Source organism: Aplysia californica, unplaced genomic scaffold (assembly GCF_000002075.1).
Source record: "Aplysia californica isolate F4 #8 unplaced genomic scaffold, AplCal3.0 scaffold00499, whole genome shotgun sequence".
NCBI classification, from domain to species: domain Eukaryota; kingdom Metazoa; phylum Mollusca; class Gastropoda; order Aplysiida; family Aplysiidae; genus Aplysia; species Aplysia californica.
In genome coordinates, this window is record NW_004797769.1 from 499,935 (window position 1) to 525,547 (window position 25,613).

Below are 25,613 nucleotides of genomic sequence, written 5' to 3' on the forward strand. Positions count from 1 at the left end.
CTCTCTCTCTCTCTCTCATCTTCCCTCCCTCCCTCTTAGAGGAAGCTGGTGTTTTGATAACAGGCTTATAGGAAAGCGGGTCGTTTGCACTTTTATTATTATTTTAGCTTTGGTTCTTAAATGTCTTTTATTTGTCTTCCCATCTACTACATCGCTGTCTCAAGAAAAATTATTGATACTGAGTCCAGACATTTTCTCTCTAGTTTATTTCCATCTTTTTTATTTTGTAGAAGTTTGAGAGGGATACAAAATACATACTTCTGTCTATCTGTCTTGCTGCTGCCTCATGCTATATGACCTTTTTGTTTTGATCTGCTTTTCTTTACTCAAACTCACACCTCACATTTTGGTCTCCTTTTCTGGTCTTGTACAGTTACTGAAGATGGCTTATGTCGCAAGCTCACAAGCCCGTGCCCCAAACCGAAGCCAGTCATGCAAGATTTATCCGTTGAAACCAAAGATATGTGGGAGATTCCACGTGAAACGCTCACACTGGATGTGAAGTTGGGCTCTGGCCAGTTTGGAGAAGTTTATAGAGGTTTGTTGTCGATGCTCCACACCCATCGTATTTCTGGCTATTTATAGCCTGCCTTTGGGTCATCTTATCAAATGTGTTTATATTAGTATATTTATATTAACTCTTTATCTCCAGAGACAAAGAGTTAATATGTGGCTATAATTTTTTATTAATACACATCAAGGGTTCAGGAGTTCATCATGGTTTTGGACACATTTTAAATGTTTAATTGTTTTAGAAGGGGTGACTGTTTATTTGAGACACATTTATTGTTGAGTTGTTTACATATAGAGGTAACTGTATACATAAAAGCTACCATAGAAGAGGGTAGTAGTGAAATTTAAAACTCGTAATGTGGGGTGGTGAATAAAATAAAGTGGAAATTTAAGAGGGATGATAGATTATGTGTACCTTACAGGAAACATGTGTTGGGAGTAGAGGGTGAGTTACTTCTTTGAACTTTCGGCTTTAGGAAAAATCTCATGTATGAGTGTTTGGGTGGGGGGCAGCACTGGTTGACCCTACTTCTTTTCTTTCCCTCTGTTATTTCTTTTTGTCTGCTTTACACTTTTCTAAAGTACTGAATGACCATCATTGCATTAATGTTCTTCTCTCTGCCCAAACTCGGACTAAAATTTTTAATATAAGTGACATCTGTCACCTTTGTAGGAAGTCAGTATTTCAATGATAATTGGCCAGTGTTCGTTCTTTTGTTATGTTGTAGATGTGCATTCCATAAACTGGTGTGTTTGTTAGATAAAAAAAAATGCTGACATTAGAACTTCTGACAATTGTATGAGGAGTCCTGAGCCTTAAGACAATTTACTTTTACTAAGCATGTTGATTTGAGAGAGTTTCCTGGTATAGCATTAATTTTTCCAGTCCCACAGTTTGTATTTATCAGTGGGAAGCATTAGTATAGGGTTTGGCAATGCCCCAGTTTGTTTTCTATTTACCTCTTTTTATTCACATGCCGTCATTGTCATTTGTAATATATATATATAAATGTAACTTTTGTTTTGTCAGGGAGATGGAAAGGAACTACTGATGTTGCCATAAAGACACTGAAAGAAGGATCCATGAGTGTGGCTCATTTCTTGCAGGTAAAGATAAGTGACTGCTGCTGAGGGGAAAAAATGAGTGACTTTGACTTTGCCTTACAAGGGGAACAAAAATCATTATAAAGTCACCGGTTCCAGTTTTTTCTAGCGACAGCGATGGTATCATTTTTACCTGTTCATTTGTCTTTATGTTGTTTTGGCTATATAAATAGAACAAACTGTGGGATAATACCACTAACAGGTTCTTTTTTTTTATCTCTCTCTATAGCATTTTGATCAACAGAATATATAAATTTGACAACAATAATAATAATAAAATAATAATAATAATTTCTTCTATATAGCCCATATCCACGCTCTACAGCATGCTCTATGCCTTTAACAATTATTGTTACCCCCCGCTGAAGCTTGAACTCGACAGAAACATTCTTGACTTCCGGGGAAACATACAGTGCAAGCTGTGGATTACATGTGCTAGGACTGTCGCAAACTGACAAGATCTTTCACCATCTTTAGACGGGTACCCAATCCCACCTTGGTGAAATAAGGAAAATTCATGCTTCCTGTTGAGAGAACAAGAGCCTAACCACGAGACCATTTTGGAGCCATTATTATTATTATTTTCATTTATTGTTATATACGAATTATCATACATCATGAAAATTTTATTTTTAAAGAGAATTTTATTCACTGATGAGATATTTATTTTGATACAGATGTTTGTTTGTGAATAGGATATTATCCTGATAGACATCTTTATTAATAAGTATGATGTTATTTTGATATACATTATTTATCAATAGGATGTTATTGTAATATTTATAGATCATTCTTGTCAATAGGATATTATTTACAACAGATATTTTTTTTTTCCATTCTAAATGTATTTTTATTCATCAATTGAATGGATAGTTTGATAACTCGACTTTGCTTGTGAGCTTTTCCTCCCATTTTCTCTTCACAAAAAGAAATCTTTTATTGTCAACAGGAAGCCCAGATTATGAAGATGCTGCGGCACGACAAGCTGGTACGCTTGTACGCGGTGTGCACGCGCGAGGAACCCATCTACATCGTCACCGAGCTCATGTCCAATGGCTCGCTGCTTGACTACTTGAGGAGCGACAAACACAAGACCATCTCTCTCATGCATCTTATTGATATGGCGTCTCAGGTGTGTAGGAGCGAGTGTTGATAGATTGAGCTTTGTTGTTGTTCACTCACACACTTGCACATGCAGATATGCACGCACGCACGTGCACACACACATGCACACACACATACTCATGCGCACACACATACTCATGCGCACGCACACACACACACACACACACACACACGCACACACATACACACACACAAGACCATCTCTTTCATGTGTATCTCTTTGCATCTCAGAGGTATGTATGAGTCAGAAGTAACAGTGAAAGATAAGGTTTTGTTCCCTATCACACTTACATATTCACACAGGCTCACACACACATACACACACACACATTCACACGAACACTTGCACACTGATCTATGCTATGCAATTGCTCTTCTAATGACCAACTTTTAATTGCTGTCAGATTATTCAAGATGTTCCTTAGTAACTGAATTAAAATTTTTGTCTGCAGATTGCTAGTGGAATGGCTTACCTGGAGCAGAAGAACTTCATCCACCGTGACTTGGCCGCCAGAAATATTCTGGTTGGAGAAAACAATATCGTGAAAGTAGCAGATTTTGGATTAGCTAGAATCTTAGACACAGAGGAGTACAACCCTAAGGGTGAGTTTCAGAGTAAGGGTAATTTGGTGAATTATAGAGTGAGGGTAGAGGGATACGTTGCAGGATTTTAGGGTGAGTTATAAAGTTGAAACGGTCAGGTGAGTTGGAAAGGTAAAACAGTGTGTAGAGTAAAAATGGTAGGGTGAGAAACGCCTTACAAACATACCACTCCTGGTCTCCACTGTGCGGCACCTGGAACTGTACCTGTCCTGTAAATGTGAGGCATCGCGGCGGAATCAGGCGCTTGTCAAAATATTGAAATCGAAAATATCGGCGTTTTTCTGCCGCTTTGCCGATTTTTGTCTAAGTATTATTTTCTAGCTCAATACCTGTTATGTTAATTTAATTTCACGGTAGGGGAGATATTTTACCATATATCTCTTGTCTTTCTGCTGGAATACAGTACCCCACTCAGCCTGGATTGGCTTCTATAAGCAGGGTCAAAGCAGCCTACCTCTGAATTATCAAAATTGTGTTAATGAGGGTGTAAAAGATTTACAATCGTAGCTCTAATGATCCATTTGTTATTGCAGTTTTTGGATGGGCCTCATTGGTCATTTTTATCTCCTTGTCGATGTGTAGGTGCAAGATTCCCCATCAAGTGGACAGCTCCTGAGGCCGCTCTGAGACAAAAGTTCTCCGTCAAGTCGGACATCTGGTCCTTCGGAATTCTTTTGTATGAAGTGATGACGAGAGGACGGGTCCCATACCCAGGCAAGTTTTTCTCTTTCTTCCAAAACTAAGAATTGGTGTTTTCTTCTAGAATCTAAAGTCACTGGCTCATATTTCAAAGTACGGCCATTTCTATATTTTACCAGTCTTCTGAACATCACCCCACGCCACGCCACACCACACTACACCACGTCATGTCTCATCACATCACGTCACACCACACCACACCACACCACACCACTCCACTCCACACCACACCACACCACACCACACCACACCACTCCACTCCACACCATACCACACCACACCGCGTCACGTCTTGTCACATCACGTCACACCACGCCACACCACACCACACCACACCACACAACATCATGTCTCGTCACATCACATCACACCACACCACACCACACCACACCACGCCACACCACACCACACCACACCACACCACACCACACCACACCACACCACACCACGTCATGTCTCGTCACATCACGTCACACCACACCACACCACACTTCTCCACACCAATCCACACCACACCACACCACTTTACACCACACCACACCACACCTCACCACACCACGCCACATCACATCACAGCACATTATCAGTAGTTCAGATCATGTCTTTTAACTCAAAACAAGTTTTACAAACTTTACAAACTGAAATTATTCTTTAGTGCATCTGCGGTTGACTAAACTAGATTGCAGTACTTATCTGCTTTGGGATGGGCTAAGACTGTGGGTTTGAAAAAACAACTTTTGGATGTTAGTCGCATCCATCAACATCCACACATTAGAAGGTTTAGATGCCCAACACTTTTTTAAGTCAAAATTGTTTTGACTACAGATGAGAAATAGAAAAACACACTGTTTGTCAGGATGCAGTATCCCGCTGAGCACAGGGACACTGTATCCCTCTCTGCCCTTGTTGACCCTGACAGGCGGGGTCAAAGCCTGCTTTCCAAATGATCTAAATTGTGTTGATTGGGGCTTTAAAAAACCCACATACGTCGAAAAGAAACGAGAAAAACAAACTCTTTTTGTCTTTTAGGCATGAACAACAAGACAGTTCTGGAGCAAGTAGAGCTGGGCTACAGGATGGAGAAGCCCTCGGATCTTCCAGAAGGCGTCTACATCAAGATGCAGGAGTGTTGGCATGAAAAGCCAGAGCAGAGACCCACTTTTGACCACTTGTTCACCTACTTCGATGACTATTTCATCTCTGTAGAGCCCAGTTACAGAGAAGCCGACAGTTGAGGATTCCGAGGAAAATTGGCATCGTCGTGATGAATGAATATATTGGATGTTATGAAAAACTGTCCAGACTAAAATGTAGTTTAGAGAATCATATGGGTTTTAGCGGCATCTTGCTACCTCAGAACAAAGTTCTATCTGATATTTTTGGCCGTTTTGAGTTATTAAGACCATGAGGTCAGAAACCAAATGTTCTATCTGGTCTATCAGAATCGTTAGGTAATTCGGAGTCATCATCAAAATATTCAAAGAATTGCTTTTGCAAAAGCCTGACATGTGAAACTCAACATTTTTTATGTCAAATTTCTCAAAACTAGGTACTGAGCAGGTAGAACTTTGTAATTCTCAGGTAGCAATCTGTCATGACCTGCAGACTGGAAGTTTTAGATGCAGGACACTTAGAGTCAGAAATGTTTTTACAATAAACGAGAAATATTTGAAAAGATTATACTTAACATTGCCATTGGCTAAGATCATACAAGAGGGTCTATGTGAATGTAAAATTCAGATTTAAAAAATGGTCAGTCTAGTTGCTAGAAAATTCCGGTGAGTGTAGTTGTAGAAAATTTTTACATACATGAAATATTAATTAACTCTGCTAGAGCTGTTTCATTGCTTTCTAGTTTTAAGTGCATTTGTTTTCAAGGAAAAGACTTTTAAAGGCTTTGTGTAAAATATGTTTCTGTCATGTGATACTTTCACTAATTTCTATTGTTCTAAAGCTCCCTACCCAATATGTTGAAAAGTAAAGCAGCCAAATCTTGAAAATAATCACAGTCGTGGTGATTGCTGAACCTGCCACATAACAAAACACACAAGAAAAACTAAATGGAAACGAAAGCTAACACAGACATCTTATTTGTTTGAAATGACAATCATGTACTTATAAGGCTCTTCTGTTTTGATTTCCAGCATAATACAGTTAAGCTGGCGGTGTCGGATATCCGCCTGCAAAACTATGTGGCTGTTACTATTGTGTTGTTATCGCAAGTTGGGTGCTTTCACATTTTCTCAATATCTCACTACTTTACAAGTCTCATAACTCAAGTATTGTTTGTGAATGATATGTGCCAGTAGAATATCAAAGGTGTTAAGTGCCAACTGGCCAAGTCCAAGGTATGTCTGTTTCCCCTTTTTAAATCTTCCTTTTACTTTTACTTTTCCGATCCAGCGGCCATTTGGGTTCTAGCCCTTCGGTCTGTAAATCTTCCTTAAATTATGTAAAAAATGCCTGACTTAAGTAAACACTTCATATCCCTCAAATACATATTATGTACAAAACCTAGTGATAAGCATTCGCTTTCATTTAGTTGTTTTTGAGGGATTTTTTGTGCCTCCTGAAAAATTAGCTAGCATGGACTTGGCCAGCTCACTCTCAACACAAATGATAAGTAGCACTGCTTTCACTGTCTCAGTGGCAATTATGAAATGGGTCAGAAACTTCCATTAATTATGTCTTAATGGTCATTATAATTCTTTTTCGACTCTTATTACACAATGCTCGATGTTCTCAACACATGAGACTGCTAGCTGTGTATTTTGCTTTCGAGGGCAGAAACATTCCTAGCTGTTAATTTGTCAAGTGTGACAGTCAAAGAAAGGAAAGTGTGAGTTCATGTGTCTTCTTTTGCTTCTTCTTTGGTTAAGAAAAAGTACATACATAAGACTAAATTTTTCTAATGTATGCATGATTTAAGTGAAAAATGAAGTATTTCCCTGGGAAATCCAAAGCTGGATAAATTTTCCCATTTTTAAGAATGTGCCTGTCAAATTTAGCTCTGGTGTCCTTTTACAGTGCATGCATGTAGGGATAAATATTGACTAGCAATGCCAATCGCTCACTGCTCTTTGGCCCAAAAATCAGGATCAGAGGTAGCCGTTTTCTGAGCATAGTTACAGGAATAGCTGTGGACGAAAATAATTGAAACTTGTCACCCAATGAGAATAAAGACTAAACTTACTACATGCAAGCTTACACAATGCAAATAGATTTCTAGAACTAGCAAAATTGCCATGTTTTTGTGATTTTCTTCCTTAAAAAAAAACAAAACAAGACGAGCTGCTGTGTCATCGTCGACCAGGGTCAGAAATTGAATTAGCTATCCTGCTGGCATATGAAAGGCCTATGATCACTTGGCAGCATGGGATTGGCTGCCTTAAACTAAATAGGTCACGGGGTCCATTGCCAGTTTTTTGCTATACCGTTTTGTTAGGTTGCATATGAGGGTGATAGCAGAACAGCGCTGAATCTTTTTAGATCAAAGTTTCTTCGTTTCTGTAACAGGTGGAGTCTTTCTTGTTCTTTGCACTCCCCAGCTAGATCTGAGGAGTAGTTGTTTGCTGGTTCTTCAACCTGTAGTGTAAATGATTTTTACGAATGTGACCATTTTTTTCCTACTTGGTAGAGCCCCTGGCCTTCAGGCAGCCACATTCCGATTTCGAAGGTAATTTATATGTTTTTATACTAATAGTATTTTCAGTTTTGGTAGGAATCAGTTTTGGATTTTGCCAGGGTGAGGGCCAAAGCCTATTCTTATCTATTTTAGGATCGCCAAGGGGTCTTTGATATGCACAACTTGCACACCGGATCTCCAAGATTTTTCGCCTATATATGAGAAGGTTAGGTATTTAATCTTTCCTACTCTAAGATCAGGAATGTGGCTGAAAGACAGCAGTCAGAAGGACTTGGGAGTAAAGGAGAGTAGAGGACGGGGATGGGGGGAAAAGTGGAGATGAAAGCAGATATCAGGACAGGACAAGAGAACAGGAAAGGAGGTGAAAGTAGACAATTTTAGAAGACAATTTTATTGCCGCTCTCAGATTTTGAACTAGGGTCCTTTTAAAGTAATAAAGACATCGAAAAATTGATAGTAGAACTAGATTGTTCTAAAAGTCTCATTGAGGTGCCAAGTTTCATTCATATACTCATGTTCATCACTGACTTATGAACAGTTTTCCTTCAAAATACATCCTAGGAATCATCCTACTTTTTGGTGACATTTTCCTTTTTAAAGGTCCTCAGAAATTTTGCAACACAAAAAAATCCCCACAACTTTTTAATTTATCAATGTATTTTTAATATATTCAAAATTCCCAATACTCAGAATTTATTGCCTTTCATAGAAGCTTGTTTTAAAGAAGTATGAAATAAAATTTGAATTTTTATTTGTTGTTTCTGCGTTGACTGCCAGTTCTCAAATCGGTTCCAAACCAGTGGCTTGCATAAGTACTCTGACAGATATACCCCTTCGAGTGAGCCACCCCAACTTGTTGACAAAATTGTTACTCACATGTGTTGTAATCTTGGCATAACCTCTGTAATTTTCTTACGGCTGTTTTTGTTGTTAAGAGATAGAGAATGAGGATGGGAGTGAGTTGAGCTAATGGGGAAGATGATAATGGTGTTTGCCTAGTTTAGCACATTGCATGATTCGCTTTCGTTATGTGCCTTTGGGAACAGTTGCTCTAGGTTACTCTAAAACTGTTGTTTTGAAGTCTGTTGTGAATGTGTAAATGTTAGGTGTTGTATGCGCTGAGTCGTTTGCAGCAGACTGCCACAAGTTTTTCTTGCCACTTGTATTTTTTGTAACCTCTTACATATCAGCAGTGAACAAAGATCATTCTTGCTTCGCATCCCCTTGTTTTCCATCTGACATATCTGCACACATGTTGACTCTCTTTCTGATCAGTATCATTTCCATGTCCGCCATTGTAAATAATGTATTTCTTGGAATAGCTTTTGACAGGACACATATTTTCAGTGCGTTTCTCTTAAAGATTATTGCAAACCCTTACCTTATGATACTTATGATTATTCGTCTTTTTAAAGGCTCTTTTATTCTGTATGTTTTATGTTTTCACCAATCTCTTTTTTTTTTTTAGGTTGGTGTCAGACTTATTTCCATGGACTGGTAGCCTCTGTGTGGAATAGTAATTTGAAATAAACAGACCTACCAAGGGAGTTATTCTTAGGTTCTTAGGTGGGGGTTTTGGGGGGGGGAGGGTGTTACATGCACAGCTATAATGAATAATCACATTGGCTAGTTGTAAGATATATAGCAAAGTATGATAATATTCAGAGAAGGCTTTGTAACTTTTTAGCTCTTTTAAAATATGTCTAACTTTTAGGAAATGCATTAAATATATATAAATTTAGTTTGTACTTGTATTTGTTGTTTTGGACTATACTTTTTTAAAACATCCCTTACTTGATTTTAATTGTCTAAGAATACCTGTTATTTAGTTTCCACTTCTATAGATCATTTTGGGCCATAATTTAAAAAAAAAAGTAAATTACAATATTTTTTATGTTGTTTGTGTAGAGAAAATGCAGTACCACTCTCTTGTTCCTTTTTTTGATGAGGGAAAAATTGGGTCTGAGGGTCTGAAGGTCATCATTGTCCCAGCCACTCTATAGTTGAGGCAGCAATGATTACTTATGTGGTCTTATTGCTCTGCTTTTTCACCACGCTTCTTTTTTATGCTGTTGTTCTTATGTTTTGTTGTAGAAATAGAAGGCTGACGGAGGAAAGTATAATGGAGACGAGTGGGCTGTTAGAGAGTGCCACTGGTAGGCTCTCTACATCGTTATGCTCGTTCTGTTTTTGTTCTGTCTATCAGTCTTTCTTCTTTTTTTTTCCCTAGCAGTAAGTAAGCATCTGTATGTTTCTGTTCACCTGAACAGAATAGGGGAAAAAACAGAATAGTTAGTCACACACGCAATATGTATTATATGCTTTCACATTACTTAGTACTTAGCACACAAAAAAGGAGAGGAATTTTTTTCTTTTAATTCTAATGTAATTATCCTTATTTTTATTTTATGCTCATAACTTATCTATCTCTGAAAATGTATAAAAAAGATCACTAACACTTATTGTTTCCTTTGTTTCCATGTATACTGTTTACAAATGTATGTCATGATGTCACAATCACTTTTTGGATTGAAGATCTTTCTTAGTGTAAAATCATCAAGACTTCACACTTATCTGGCAGGGACTAGACTTAATAACACCCTAAGAGCTAAACAATGCTACATGCTTCAACTTTTTATGTAATGAATTTTAGTTTCATATGGCAGCTGAATATAGTGCAAGTACAAGATAGAACATGCGGTGCTATTGAAAAAAATACAAAGCAAAATCATAGAGGCAGAGATAGACAAAGAATAACTTACTTTGAAAACCCAGACAGGTCAGTGACATGAAAATACCTGGGTTGGTTTTTTTTTTAGAAAACTCCAAGCAGAGAAATGAGTAGCAAACAATGATTGCCAATGTTTCAGATATGCCACCGAAAAGAAGATTAGTCTTGAAGAGTGGGTGGTTGTATTTACACCAGCTTAAATTTTATTTCATACCCTCAATTTCAGGTATTACAGGTTCATAAATACTTGTTTGCAAATAGATTTGCAGCTATACTTTCCTGAAATGAGAATATGGTGGCAAAATTTGTTGTTTTTTTGTGCTGGCAGTTTTTGCAGTCAATGAGTTGTTTATGTTTTGTGGGGAGAAAAAAATTGTTTCTGGAATGCTCATTCAGCACCTTGTGTTCAAGCAGCTGTTGATGTGTGTGTTATTAAAAATGTGACTTGAAGAGCATCTGCATTTACTCTCAGAGATGGTCAGTATTTTTTTGTTTATCTATTAGAAAACTCGTTCTGACCACGACATAGGTTGTTTTGCTTTTTTTTAAAAATCAAATCGTGCTTTCTTGTGGGAGCATCAGTGCAGAGAAATGAGTAATGAACCATGGTCACCGACGGCTGTTTCAGATCCTGCACATGAAGAAGACGAGGACGAAAAAGACAGAGAAAATAGTATAGATATGACTTTGTTTGTGTCTTCTTTCCTCAACTGGCCCCGTAACACCTGTTTTATTATGTACTTTCTTGCAGCACTCATTGAACATTTCCATAATTTTAATTTGTATTCAGGGCCCAGTTTTCATTCATCCTGATTTTGATCTTTCTTCTTGGCAGTGAGTTGGAGAAATAGTGGCTGTTAAGAGACAGACTTGTGACAGCCCTGAGATTATATATTTGTCTTCATTATTATATAGCACAGTTTTTCACTCACAGGACGAGGAGTTTGGGTGTTGTTTCATTTATTGATGCGTCATATATTCAGGCAAAGCTTCCTAAACTATGATTAGTATGAATTGACCGTTGGTGTTTGTCAACCTGTGTAACTTCATAGATTCATGACTCGACGTGTTTCCTAGTTCTACCTTCATGATCAGTCCTGTAATTATTGTCACATTTGTGCTAATAACTTATAATGAACTCGATGTACATGCTGGTGTCTACCAGGGTTCGTACAGGTCTTGGAAAACTGGAAAACTCTTGGAATATGGGGAAATTGGCTAAGTGCTTGGAAAAACACATTTTCAACTAGATCTATTGTAAAAACATTTCCTCAAAGTTTAGAAGGCCTTGACTTTACGCATTCTGAATAAAGAAGTGACAAAATATCTGGTCACATGAGCTTATTCAGGCTGGGATACAAAAATTCTCTCATCCCCCTCTTATAAAACCAGCCTGCGTGCATAGTGGACAAGACGATTTCTTCCAAAATGACATGTTATTTGTCTTGGAAAAAAGGAATCTGGTCTTGAAAACTCTTGGAAAAAAAAATCTCCTTCTCAGTATGAACCCTGGTCAACATAATAGCACTGCTTTATCTTTGACTTTCTTAGCCTTGGAGAGGAAAGTAATACTTGTAATTACTTGTTCATGACATGACCAGCACTTTGACGTCTTTTTTTTTTGTTCATGGTATTTTTGTACTTGGTATTCAAATCTTTTGTCAAAAATAGCCATAATCCAAAACTGCAATGTGTAGGCCTACTGATGTTGTACAAGTCTAAATATTATTTCTAGAAATAATGATTTTGGGAATGCGAATGTGACAGTTTCCACCATCGTATCTGTCTTTGCTTAACACAGTGTTGATCTCATTTTTTTTTTTTTAAATCATGCCACTGCTCTCTGTGTAATTATAACAGTATGTTTATGATCACACCTTTTTGCCTGCTACACCCTGGTCCTTAATTCTTGTACTTAAATATCCCATTGTGTCTACGGAGTATGTAAAGCCGTACAATATATTTCATGGCTCTGCCTGCCTTGCAGTTTCTCATGGCTATGCAATTTAACGTTTATAATAACGTCGAGTTTCTTTGAGAACTTTGATTGGCGTGTGATTATGTGGGTTACCCTGTAGTATTGAACTGTAGAACAAATTTTTGTTTGTTTCAATTCCTTTTATCTAGAGGGGAAAGAAATAGTTGAAATCATAGCCTTTGTCCTCTGCCCTTCCCATGCATGACAAAACTTGTGCAATGTTGAACTAGACTTTTAAACATAAAATGTGTATATAATATATAAGGATTTATTCAAACAACCTATGAGATTAATAAGACTACAGTAAGAATGAAAAGACCTGTCTCAAACAGAAGGAGCACTCTGTGTACAATATTTTGAGATTTATATAATGTTGAAAAAGTCTAATGTTCATGAGACAACCTGAAGTCTATGATTGTATTCCAGGCATGAAAGACCTTTGTAAAACTTGAATAAAACAAGCTCTTTTTAAGCAGTTTGAAGTATTCTCAAGTGAAGATGCTTTCACATTACAATGTAGATTAGATACTGCTTGGTATTCAAAGAGGCAAAGAGTTTTGGGTTTTTTCAGTATTCATGAGATTAAAAGACATTGACCCTTTGCTTCAATTCAGGTCAGAGCACATAACTGAGAATATAGAGTTGGAGACAAAGTGTTAAACTTGAGTTGTCTGATACAAACATTTTTCAGTTGGCCAACTCTGGTTAAAATAGAATATCTCATTATTTCCTATATTTTTTTAAATGGTAAATTCTTCCATCTTTTATCTTTTATAAATTACTTTGTAACGCAGTGATTTTGTTTCATTGTTTCGTGTTTTGCTCAACTTGTTTCAAGAGCACATCCTCCATGAGAAGACAATCGCTGATCATCAGTTTTTGTTTTCCTGGACTGAATTGCAAGAATGCAAACTGTCGTACAATTAGCAATGCTTTATGCAGTGTGCTTACTCAATTACTAAGAAGCAGCCTTTTGTTTTGTGCCTCTATTGCCTACATGTCGTATTCATTTCCAGGATGAACTTAATTTGAATTACTTTTTTTTAATGGGACATCGAATGTTATTGTTTGTGTGTTCTTTACAGTGACGTTTATTATGATATTCTGTTTGATTATGTTATGAGGAGGCCTATTTTTAGAACTTGATTCTCGATGACTGTACAAACCTCAAATTGAACTTTGGCTGTTGGCAGAACCAAGCTGCTATTAATTTGTGCAAAGAATTATTTTTGTAGATATATTTTCTGATGATTGATTTCTCAAATGATAACACTTTTTTGCTACACTTATGTATATCATTATTTTTTTAAGTCATCTCTATGAAGTGCAATTTTATCTTTTTGTCTTTTTCTGGTACATGCATATTTACTCCTTTGCTCTCTGTTTCTCTTCTTTTCTCACTTATTGTCTCTCTCTCCCACTCCCCTCTCATTTGTTTCATAAATCCCTTTCACTGTGAAAAAATTATTTCATTTCATTGTCATAGTGAATTTTATGTTAAGAGTTCAGCGGTGTTTTTGGCAATACAATGTACATGAAATGATAAATGTAAAGCCTGAATTGAAATGTGAAAAAAATGTTTTTGGAAATGATGTGAATCATATGTCAGTTATAGCCAAAGGAATTACGTATGTTGAGTAGAAACTGCAGTCAAAATTGTCTAAGACAGTCACCCATTGTGGAGTAGAAAAGTTGTTGTCTTAGACAGGTGGACATCATAGAGAGTGTCATTATATGCATGGAAGGGGAGGAGGAAATGGGTGTTTGCACGAGTGATTGTCTTGTACAGGTGGCCATTGGAGCAGGTTCAACTATAATAGTTTTTCACATTCCCAAATGAAGGGATTGTTTTATTTTTTAGCTTTTTTTAAAAGTTTTTTTCTCCAAAGAAAAGTGGTTAAAAGATTCTGTTGTTTGAAACAGAGTTTGCAGAGGACATGGGAAGACTCTTTGAATTGCTTCCTTGCTATATAATGTTAGTTCGGTTACAAAAAGCAAAGTTCTATACAAGACTTTTCCTCCTTCCATCAATTTAGTTTCCCTGACTATTATTGAACCGCTACTGTATTTATTTTCTTATATTCCAATAGAAAAATTTTTAAGGCTTTCGATGGGTGGGGAAGGGTCATTTTTAGTTTGACCTCTCACCATAGCAATTAGGAAATGGTGAACTCGATTGCTGAATAGCAATACTTGTCATTTTGTGCCAAACTTTTTTATTGAAAGAATTTGTACCATTTTTTTTTTCTTTCTGGGCTTTTCCTATACCTCTATCTCTTTCGTATGCTGAAAAATATTTACAATTTTATATTATAATGAAGTGATAATTTTCACATACCTCGTTTCTGTTCCAAGTTACTTACACATACTCTATTGATGTTTAGTAGATTGTTCTATTTATAAACCTTTTCTACTTCATTCTCCTATTTTAAAAAACAGAAAAGAGTAGAGAGTATGAAGAGAAATTACTTTTAGTCCCATGGAAATCTTCCTTCTTTGATTTTTCCTGTCCCATAGGAAATTTTTCTAGCTTCTTACAAAATATTTATTTAAATTTACGTATGTCATTAAATGTAGAAATTCTATTCCTGATTCTGAACACTAAAACTGTATTGCTAGAGTTTGGTAAGAAAAGGTTCTTTTATAATAATACGATGAAATGGGAGAAAAATATGGGTGAATGACAAAGGTGTTTTTTGAAAATCTCTTTTTTTATAATGTACCGTAATCATTTTTCTAATCAATTCGAAACATTGTTTTCCCCTGAAACTATCAATTTTTTAAATACTAGAAAAATGTCTTTTAAAGTCTTGAACTGATGGTACTAAAAGTTATTAGGAAGTGATTCCCTCCTTTTCCTTTGTCACTGTGCATCTTGGCCAAAATTTATATTAGAATGAACTGGCTTCTAAAAAGTTCTATTTTGGTCTAATGATTGGATCAGTCTTCGTTTTTTTCTTCTTGGGGGGGGGGGGGGTTGGTAAGTGTTTTACGGCGCTCGCAACTGTATAAGGTCATATGAGCGCGCAGGACACACCTAATATTTTCAGTTGGTAGGAAATTTTGAATTTTGCCCAGGTGGCGGCCGAAGCCTACTCTTATCGATTTTAGACCACCAAAGGATCTTTAGCGGGCCCTCCGAGATTTTTCGCCCTTGTCCGAGAAGGCTAGGTGTAGATCTTTCCTACCAGAAGATCAGGGGTGTGACAGAAAGACAGCAGTAAGAAGGGGTTGGTAAGTGTTTTACGGCGCTCGCAACTGTATAAGGTCATATGAGCGCGCAGGACACACCTAATATTTTCAGTTGGTAGGAAATTTTGAATTTTGCCCAGGTGGCGGCCGAAGCCTACTCGTATCGATTTTAGACCACCAAAGGATCTTTAGCGGGCCCTCCGAGATTTTTCGCCCTTGTCCGAAAAGGCTAGGTGTAGATCTTTCCTACCAGAAGATCAGGGGTGTGACAGAAAGACAGCAGTAAGAAGGAGCCAAGGAGTAGCAGTAGAAAGGCTGCAAAAAGAGTCAGGAGCCCAGAGGAGGGAGCAAAGGAGGTGAGGGTGTGGGGGCAGAAAGAGGAGACGAAAACAGACAACAGAACTTTGATAAAAAGCAGGAAGGGAGGTCAAAGGAGACAAATTTAGAAAAGAAAATTTTTCAGTTGCTACCCAGATTCGAACCCTGGACCTTTGAATGAGAGGCCAACACCTTAACTTCTAGGCCACAAGAGCTCCCTTCGTTGTTTACAAAAGACGTGAATTTGATTTACAAACAGGGATCATATTTTTCATGTGTCTGTCTTCCTACTGTGAGGATTTGTCCCTCTTAGCCCCAGGTCGCTCTGAATTACAGGGTTGAAGCAGCCAGCCTCCTAAATGATCTAAGTTGTGTCAGTGAGGATGGAAATTTACAACCGTTGTTCAAAAACAAAAAGACAATTTGCTATTGCTGTCATTCTCATTCTCTGTAGTTACTGTATTTATTTACATTATAATTTATCACAATTTACAGTAGAGTCCGCTGCAACCAAATATGGTTAATCAGAAAACAGGGGTAAACAAAAAGAAAATGAAATCCCTTATTTTTTTTCTTTTCTACTCTTTGAGGGGCAACAGCTGTAAACCAAAAACCGTGCTAAACCGAAGAAAATCTGGCGCCTCACAGGATTCGGTTTAAGTTTATGCGGACTTCACTGTATGTGAATAACAGTGAAGTCATTGCAACAGTGACCTAGCATACTTTGTATATTTTAGAAAATATGCTATTGCCCAAAGGGTTGCTTCAGTGCGGATTTTTCTGAAAAACTGTATCAAAAGCATTGATGAAAATGTTGACAAAAGAACCCCTATTATTAGTGAACCGAGCTACCAATTACATAACCTCCAAATAGCATCTTTGTCTGCTTCTCATGCATTTGTCCCCGTCCTATCATAAAGCCTGCAAGTTCTGTATACTAACCATAACTTAATTTGTTGCTTGAATGTGGATTTTATATGACAAGGATGTCATAATATTGTAATAAGTACTATGATGATGATTCATGCAGTATTTTAATTACATATGCGTTTTGTCCTTTCCATTTTGAAGTGTAAATATGCATGCTTGCTTCGTCATATTATAGTTGCTGTAAGTGCAGTGAATTCTGTGCAGAGCTGTTGTACTCTGTGGTGGGAGATGCCTGCTTTGGATGCTGGGACTGATTGTGCTATCCTAAGGACAAATGTCCTGGCTGTCTGTAATTTTTTTCTGTTTTTATTGTGAAAATATTGCAACTTTTTTCTAACTGTACTATTGCTTTTGTAAACGTTGTAATATGTGTATTCTGTCTCTTCTCTCTAATCCATCTATCTCTCTCATTCTTTCTTTCTACAACTTTATTGTCCTTTTCTTTAACCCCACTTGTCTCTGTGCTTTTATCAGATTCTTCCCTTTCAACACTATGCCTCTCGCCTTCCCAACTCCCCTTTCTGTTCTCACTTTTCCTCTGCTGCTTTACTGGGTTCTGCCATTTCCTCCACAATCTTTTTTTTTTCTTTTGGTATTCATTTTATGCAAACTGTTTAGTTGGTGCATATATGATTTGCTCTAACTGTGAAATATTGTAGCGAGAAGATGCAAAAGTTAGCTCCAGTACTTTCATTTTATTTAAAGTGCGTGTTATTCCTGATTTTTTTTATTGAACACCTACAGACTGACCTCGACAATGGTTTTAGAGCAAGTTTTAGTTGTTTTTTTCTAAGTTTTACTAAAAAGTTTCATGGCACTATCAACACAATAAGGTCATATAGGTGCTGAAGATTAGAGGTGATACAACAAGAGAATAGCAAACACAAAAAAGTAGGAGGAGAGATAAGGAAGATAGATGTTTGATAGGAGAGAAGGAGCAAACCACACCAGGGCACCTGCTTGCCTTCCACTTTTAGATTTAAAAAAGGGTTCACCTAGATTTCTTCTAGTTGCACAGTGAGAGTTAGAATTAGAGCATAACAATAGCACCATGGATATGTAGCACATTCTAGCGAAATGGTTGATTGAAGGACGCCACTGGCAGGTCTTACATTATATTCTCTGTCTGTCTTTTGTTTTTGTCCATCTAACTTGCTTTTCTCTGATCTATATATATGGCCTTCATCATGTTCTCTTTACTAGAATTACTTTGTCAATATATATTCTTTTCTTTACTTGAATCACCCGAACTATAAAGCGGACTAGATCCATCAGCAAATACTGTTGACCTGTCTTTTGATGTTTCTTACCTCCAGCATTGAGAGAACAAAAATTGAGCCAGCTAAGACTAAGGTCACCCCCACAGCAAGAATGACTCTCGTTCTTTTTATCAAATAGCCAGTTTCTATTTGCTCAAAGTTGTTTGATAGACAGAACATGCATTGTACGTCATAATTGTATATATACATCACTGTATTACAAGGCGACTTAACCTCCGATATTGAAGATTGCTTACCCAGCTTACCAGTGACATGCTTGCTATCTCTACCATGTGTTTTACATGGTACATGTTGTATACCTTTAGCTTTTGGTTTGCCAGTTTGCTGTAACATTTTTTGTTTACCATTGCTTTTAGGAATGGGGGCTTGGCATGACAGATGTCTTGCTACAAATGGGTAAAAGAAAACAGCATCTGTATCACTCATAGTATCAGTCTAGTTGTTTTGGTTCCGAAGATATAGACATGTGAAGTGCGGTAGGGGATTCTGAAGCATTTCCCATGGTTTTGAAAAAATTGCCCAATACTTTGAAACAGGTGAGTGCAGCAAGTGACTTTTGTCATGGCATTGCTTCACATTACTGTGTGTACTTTCTGCCTTTTATATTTATCTAGAGAAATTGCACTTACCTGAAAAGTCCATCTACTTAATTCACAATCTAGTTAATATTTTTATGTGTCGTAGAACTTCAGCAGTAGGAATATTTGTAGGAACACATACAGTTTAGCAGATACAATATGAACATGGTGGAAAGCTATCACAGATAGCTTGTATGATTTGCCATTCCCCGATTGATATCTGATAAATATTTCGTTATCAGTTAAACCGAAGTATGGATGTGTCGATCACATTTGTCAATCCTTGACATGTTTTAATGTTAAAGTTTAGTTATTCATGCCAGACTACTTTCTAAAAATGCATTGGCCTTGTCAAAGAATGTTCACAGGGGAAGGTCGTTCACTATGTTTACAATAAGCCTGTCATTGTGGCATTATAGTATAGGTTTGGGGTTTTTTTAATGTCTTTTTTTTCTCTGTGATCTGATTACTGTGAATTGCACATCATTCATCATTGACTGACAAGGTTTGATGGCTTTTTTTTATTTATTTTTTTAAATTGAATTGAATTTTTTATTTTTTTTTGTGAATGATAATTCATATGTTAATGTTTATTTGAATTTTTTTTTCTGGAACTAGATTGTAATCTAAATTGCTCTTCTTACCTCACTACTGGTACCTTTGATTTTTCTTTTTTTAAAACAATGATTTAACACAATCTGGTAAGAAATTGTTCACTTGTTGTCTCCCGAAAGGTTCTCCATTGTACACTGTGCTTGATGTATAGCAATTCTTGTGTCTTTTCTTTTCTTTTGATGTTCTTTCTGAATCTGTCCCTTTCATCTTTCATGTACCTCAAAGCTCACTCATTTACTCGTTTGTGTCAGACTGGTCAATATGTGCCAGCCTCTTCCGTCTATGTACCACTCTACAGCATTCAGTCTATTCTACTTTTAACTTTCACCTACTAAACGTTGAACCATATTTTTACATCAGTTTGTAAGTTAATGTACATATTCATTATATGATATATATATATATATAATGAGTTAATTGATAGGTACTATAATTTGTAAGTTTGCACATATATTGCTAACAAGTATTTTGTTATGAGGTAAAAGAGAACAAATTTGGTGCACCTACCAAGTGATCATTGCAAGATATTTGGTTTATGCATGATAACTAATAAATTTTTTCTTATCCCTTTGTACAAATCTCATATTGGCGTTGCCTCGCATTCCTTTTTTCTGTCGGTACTGAATGATACATGATGTTCATTTACTAGACTCTTAGGTCTTAATTGCATAAATTCTACTAAATGTTTGCAAGGTAATTTTTAGACAGAGACAGGTCACATGGCAGTTTTAGTTTAATATTGTTTCTATTATAATAATAATAGCTTCAGGAGTGCGCAGCTGTGCTATTAGTTCAGCATGTGCAATTTTTAAGTTCTAGGTTACAGTGTTGATAACCCTGCCTGGTGGTAGCAGTGTGTTCTTGGTTTTTAACCCTGTCCGTACACCCCGTACACCCTGGAGTCATTTTGTACCCCCGGGGTTGTATTTTTCATATTTTAGAATACTTCTAGTACAAAGATCTCTTTGAACTTTCAGTATTTCTTTTTAAAAAATCATTTTGACTGACTGCTATGCAAAGCGTACGGATCGGATTAACAAGTAAATTTCCGCTTTGGAAAGTGGTGGCACAGAGTTCCCCACGTCGTATGGATACCATAGTAAAACACGACGTACGGATAGGGTTAAACAAGGATTGTTTGAGTGGGGTTTTTAAAGCTCTCTACATGCTTGGCTGGGTCATATCAGAGACAGATGATGTTAGATTTCTGAAATTTAATCTTTTGAATTATTTATATTACACAAATCACAGTTTTGAAAGGTGCATCATAATTAATAAAACTCTATTGGATACCAGGAACTTCAGGAATACAGCAGAACTAATCATGGACAGAGCTGTGACGCCAGCCGTTATAATTTTTCAATATTCTTGCTCTTCTTACCACAGTGTTTTTAATATAATTTCAAGAATCAGAGCTGGACATTTTTAATTTATTGTTACTGCTTTTGCCTGACTTTATAATATACAGTTGAACCTGACCAAGATGACCACTCATTGTTCATGAGAAAAATTGGTCATTTTAGACAGGTGATCCTCTTGAAAAGTTCCAATATAATACAAAAATTGATCAGAAAAACCTCAAGGTGAGAATTTGAGAAATGATCATTTGTACAGGCAGTTGTCTTGGACAGGTGGTCATTAGAGCAAATTCGACTGTATTTATAATAGTAGTAGAATAGCCTTTCACACAGTCACTAAAAAGTGAATGCTGTTTGTTATATTATGTATGAAAGATTACTTTATGGGTAATTATTGTTAAGGGTACACACAAATTGTACAAAGTAACACAATATCCAAAAGTAAACCATGTTGTTTCTGGCCACTTGGGGCACTATAGATCTACCAACTGTTCGTGCAAGCCTGTGTGTAAGGAACATAATCGCGCGTTCATATGACCTTCTGCGGTTTCGAACGCCGTAAAACACTTACCAAAAAAAAGGAACATAATCTAATATGAAAAGTTCAAACTAGTATCTGTGGTGTAGGGCTTAAGTGCTTTGGTGTCGCACGCAGGAGACCCGAGTTCAATTTTCGAGTGGGGTGAATTTGTATAGAGTGTCTCGGTCTTCCTGCTGGGATATTGTAGCTCTCAGCTCAAGTTGGCCCTGATAGGCAGGGTCACGAGCCTGCCTCCTAAATGATCTTAATTGTCGTTGGGGTGTAAAATCACCTACGTAAAAGAAAAAACAAGATTGAATTTGATTCTTGAATCTCATCTCAATCTGTCAGCTGGAATACAATGCATAGTCAGTATCCCACTCGGCTGAGTTTGACCTTGACAGTCAGAGTCGAAGCAGGCCCCAATAAATATGAATTGTGTTGAAATTGGCATCAAATACTTAAATCTTGAGTTACTTTTTACCAGGTGCACCTCAGCAGCCAGTCTGAAAACAGCTCCAGTGACACAATTTAGATCACTGAGGCAGTCAGACAGAGATGTGTTACTTAAAATGAATTATACATGTGAGTTCAGATTCAAACAAAGGCTGATTCTCTATTTTTCTCATTTGCCTAGGACCAAATAAATGGTTGAAACAAGTTTCTCTTGAGAAAATTTTTTTAATTATTAAATTTGTGAAATTGTAGTTAAATTTGCAGCAGCCATACAAAGACGATTGTGCATTCCATTCATTCTGCATCACTTTTATCAGCTGAGACACAGTTTGCTTTTTTAAAGTCTGAAATCCTGGAAGAATGTGTCACAGTCACGGCTGACAGAAATAATGTTTCAAGTTTTAGTGCCAGTTTTATGACATGCAACACAATTAGGTCACATAAAAATGCAGAAGATTAGAGGTGCTACAAATACAAGGGAGTAACAAACACAAAAAAGGAGGAGAGATAAGTACAATGGATCTTTGATAGGAATAGGAAAGAAGGAGCAAACCACACCAGAGTATCCACTGACAGAAATAAGAGAACAAAAAAATCAGATTGATTAAGATAACATTTTATTGTGATCTCCACAAAGAGAAATTTGCTGTGGCATAACAACATCCCCACAACACATTAACACACACACACATAAATAGTCATTGGATGGACAACATTCGATTTAAATATTATATAGCAACAAAGTTAGGAGTAGAGGTACAAAGCGCTGCCTTAGTGAACTCGACTGATGAGGCTTTGGTAAGTAGATAGAACTTGTTCTTTTCGGCTTAGTAAAAACCATGTGACTATTCTCCAGATTCGCGCCGGTCAATAGATCGATGGCTCTTCTGTGGCGTCACATATTTATATAGTTGCACATGTCACTTCTCCACAGCTTTCCATCTGATCTCCCCTGATGGCACGTTATGGCCTTGGGTCGACATTTCTTCAAAATGAGATTCACCATAGGTTGACACTCAGTCACTACTCAATGAAAGCTCCAGCGATGGAAGAATGAGGAATTTCTGTGTCAAAGGTGACAGCACCAGAAGCGCCAACAACCCTCAGTCACAACCAGAATTACAAGAAGGCGCGTCTGGCACTGAACTCAGTTGCAACAATAATAGCCAAAACGTGCCAACAGGGGAGATGGAAAGCTGTGGAGAAGTGACATGTGCAACTATACCGTACGTGACGCCGGAGAATAGCCACTTGCTAGTAAAAAAAAACAGTGAGCGTGCAATAGTCAGATCGAGTCTTGCAGCCATCGCAGAAAACTAACAACTCAGTTGGGACAAGATGCCAGCTTTCTATCACAGCTCAAGTAGATCTACCACACAATGGTCTGGTTTCCTCTTGCACAGCAGCTACAATAACTCCATCACAGTTACAGCCTTCTACTTTTTCTATAGAAATTAAAATACTTACTGAGTATATATACATAATAAATATGTTGGACTTGCTCAAGACAACCACCTAATCTATTGTTAGGGGTGAGTGGTCATCTTAGACAGTTGGTCCTTTTGTATGGTTTCATAATTATAATGTATTTTAAAAAAAACACAAGTGGGAAGTAGTCATGTAAAGGTGATTGTCTTGGACATGTGACTATTAGACTTAAAGCAGGTTCATCTGTTTAATGAAAATACACACAAGCCCATTTCAGAAAGCAAGCAACAGTCAACAGAGGACTTTTTCTTTAAATGTTAGCCACTGTTTAAATGTTTATAACGATAGCACGCATGAAGCGAAATCAGTGTGACATGCAAAGCTTCTCATTTATGATAAACCAACTAATTTCACCGTGTCTATGTGTTTTAAATTTTTTAAAAATTAAATACAGTGGAGTCCACTAATAATGAGTCCTGAAATAACGAGAAGTCTATTATAAAGACACTATTCTAAAACCCCTTTTTTCCCCTTCTTAATCTTTGTAAATAAAATACTGCTATAGCGCAATCAGACAAACATGGGAGTCGGTTATAGCGGAATATTGTTGCTGCTGTGCACAGCGCATAAGCCAATTATAATTATGCATAAAACCTCGCCAGTTGACAAACTTAGTGATCTAGCAAAACAAACAATGAGAGAGCCAATGTGCCAATAATGAAGGCCGAAACGAATGAGCAGGGAGTATGTGGCATGCGCAGACAAGCAGAACGTATCGCGTGATAGGCCAGCCTTGTCTAGGCTTTCCTTGCCTCTCACTTCTCTGACGCGGAGATGGAGAGGTCACAGAGCTGTGATGAATGGAGTGAATGTGTGAAAAGGGCAGGATGAGGTGTGTACCCAATGAGCGCAGGCAGACGGAACGCACCACATGGTGTGGTGGGGTGGGGAACGACACAGCGGGCCAGTTAGCCTAGATCCTTTTCTTTCTGATCGCCAACGCCGAGCTGTCAACATCTCCACAAGAGAAAGAAACCTGATTCGATTTTTGATGAAGTAAGACCTAGAGGTCATGTTGAACAAAATCATTATCAGGTGAGATAACAAAAAGAAATACATGTAAACAGAACACCAAACTCCTAATAATGAGAATCCTGCTATAATGGATATTTCGCACCAGTCCCCTCCCTCTCGTTATAACAGGATTCCACTGTACAATGAAAAAAATTGGGATACAATTTTTCAACTTCTTTTAACTTCAACTGTCAATGTTTTTCAATCGCTAGTGTGATTAAAGAACCTTGACATTTGGAGTGAAGATAAAATATTAAGAGCTGCTACATGTACTGGGTTTGACTGCTACTCGAAACTCTTTACAAGATTTCCAAATGTGTCTACATGTACAGTCAAGCATACACACAGTGAACATGCATAGCAAAACATAGTGAACACCCACACATAGCTAAATATGCAAATACAGTGGAAACCTGATATAACAGAAATGGTGGGACCAGAGACTATTATATCGAACCCTGTTAAATCAGAAATGCAAAGGAAGTAAGCATTTGCGGACTAATCCAGTTGTATTTATTCATGGGTAGTTTCCCTAGCCACAAGTAACTACGAACAGAGGTTTTTATGCGTGCATGAAGCAAGGCTTAGGGCTAGATTGAAGTCTGCAGCATACCACAGCCCTCTCTCGCTTCACCCGCTGCGTGTGCTTACAACTTACAGTGGCGTGGCTTGCGTGGGCTTGCTCATCACTGTTACTCTCTCTCTCTCTCTCTCTCTGTCTCTCTCTCTCTCTGTCTCTCTCTCTTTATCAATTTACTTTTTACACATTATTAACGAGCCTTTGTCCCTGCTATAACCGATTGGGCTCCGAAGAGGCCCTGTTATTGGCCATAACTTTTAATAGAGACAAAGAGTAGGAAAAAAACGGGATTTAGAAAATCCTTGTTATTACTGGATCCTTGTTATTACCGGGCCGGTCAAATAACGGTTTCCACTGTAGTCAACCGATTTTCGGGTCCTGATTTTCCCATAAATTGTAATACAGTGGAACTCTCACTCTGATTCAGCGAGCTCGGATTCAACGAGAACTCGGATTCAATGAGATGAGATAGATTCCCCGGGTTTTTTTTTCTTCTTTAAAATCAATAAAAATAGCCAGGATTTAACGAACACTTAAATTAGCGAGCACGGATTCAACGAGGTCGCTTCCAGGGTGAACAGCCCCTGCAGACGTGGCTTCGCTAATTTTTCTCCCAAAATGAACTTTACCTATTCCCGGATTCCTGGAAACCATTCATTGCACCTGCATCGTGAACCATTATTCACTTAGCCGATTGCAAACGACCAATCAGCGGCCTTTTTTCATACCAACACATGCGTCGTTGGCACGCGCACATGTCTACTCTGGCGTGTGTCAGGGTCGGATGGGCGGCCTGAATGCGTGTCGGGGAGAGGGGGGGGGGGGGGGAGCAATAGTGGTCCCGGCGTTGAACGTTGCAGATACAAACGCATCAGTCTTTTTTCC

General features: G+C 37.6%; 1 protein-coding gene across 1 annotated transcript in view; it reads left to right on the forward strand.

Moving 5' to 3' along the window:
* The window catches only part of LOC101859589 (tyrosine-protein kinase SRK2), a 33,941-nt gene extending 19,965 nt beyond the window's left edge, over positions 1–13,976 (forward strand). The window contains exons 4-9 of the mRNA XM_035971759.1: positions 372–538; positions 1,544–1,620; positions 2,567–2,749; positions 3,195–3,345; positions 3,928–4,059; positions 5,074–13,976. Coding sequence (XP_035827652.1) covers positions 372–538; positions 1,544–1,620; positions 2,567–2,749; positions 3,195–3,345; positions 3,928–4,059; positions 5,074–5,279 — 916 coding nt within the window. The 3' untranslated portion in view covers positions 5,280–13,976. The remainder of the gene's footprint in view (positions 1–371; positions 539–1,543; positions 1,621–2,566; positions 2,750–3,194; positions 3,346–3,927; positions 4,060–5,073) is intronic.
* The last annotated feature ends 11,637 nt before the right edge of the window (positions 13,977–25,613 follow it).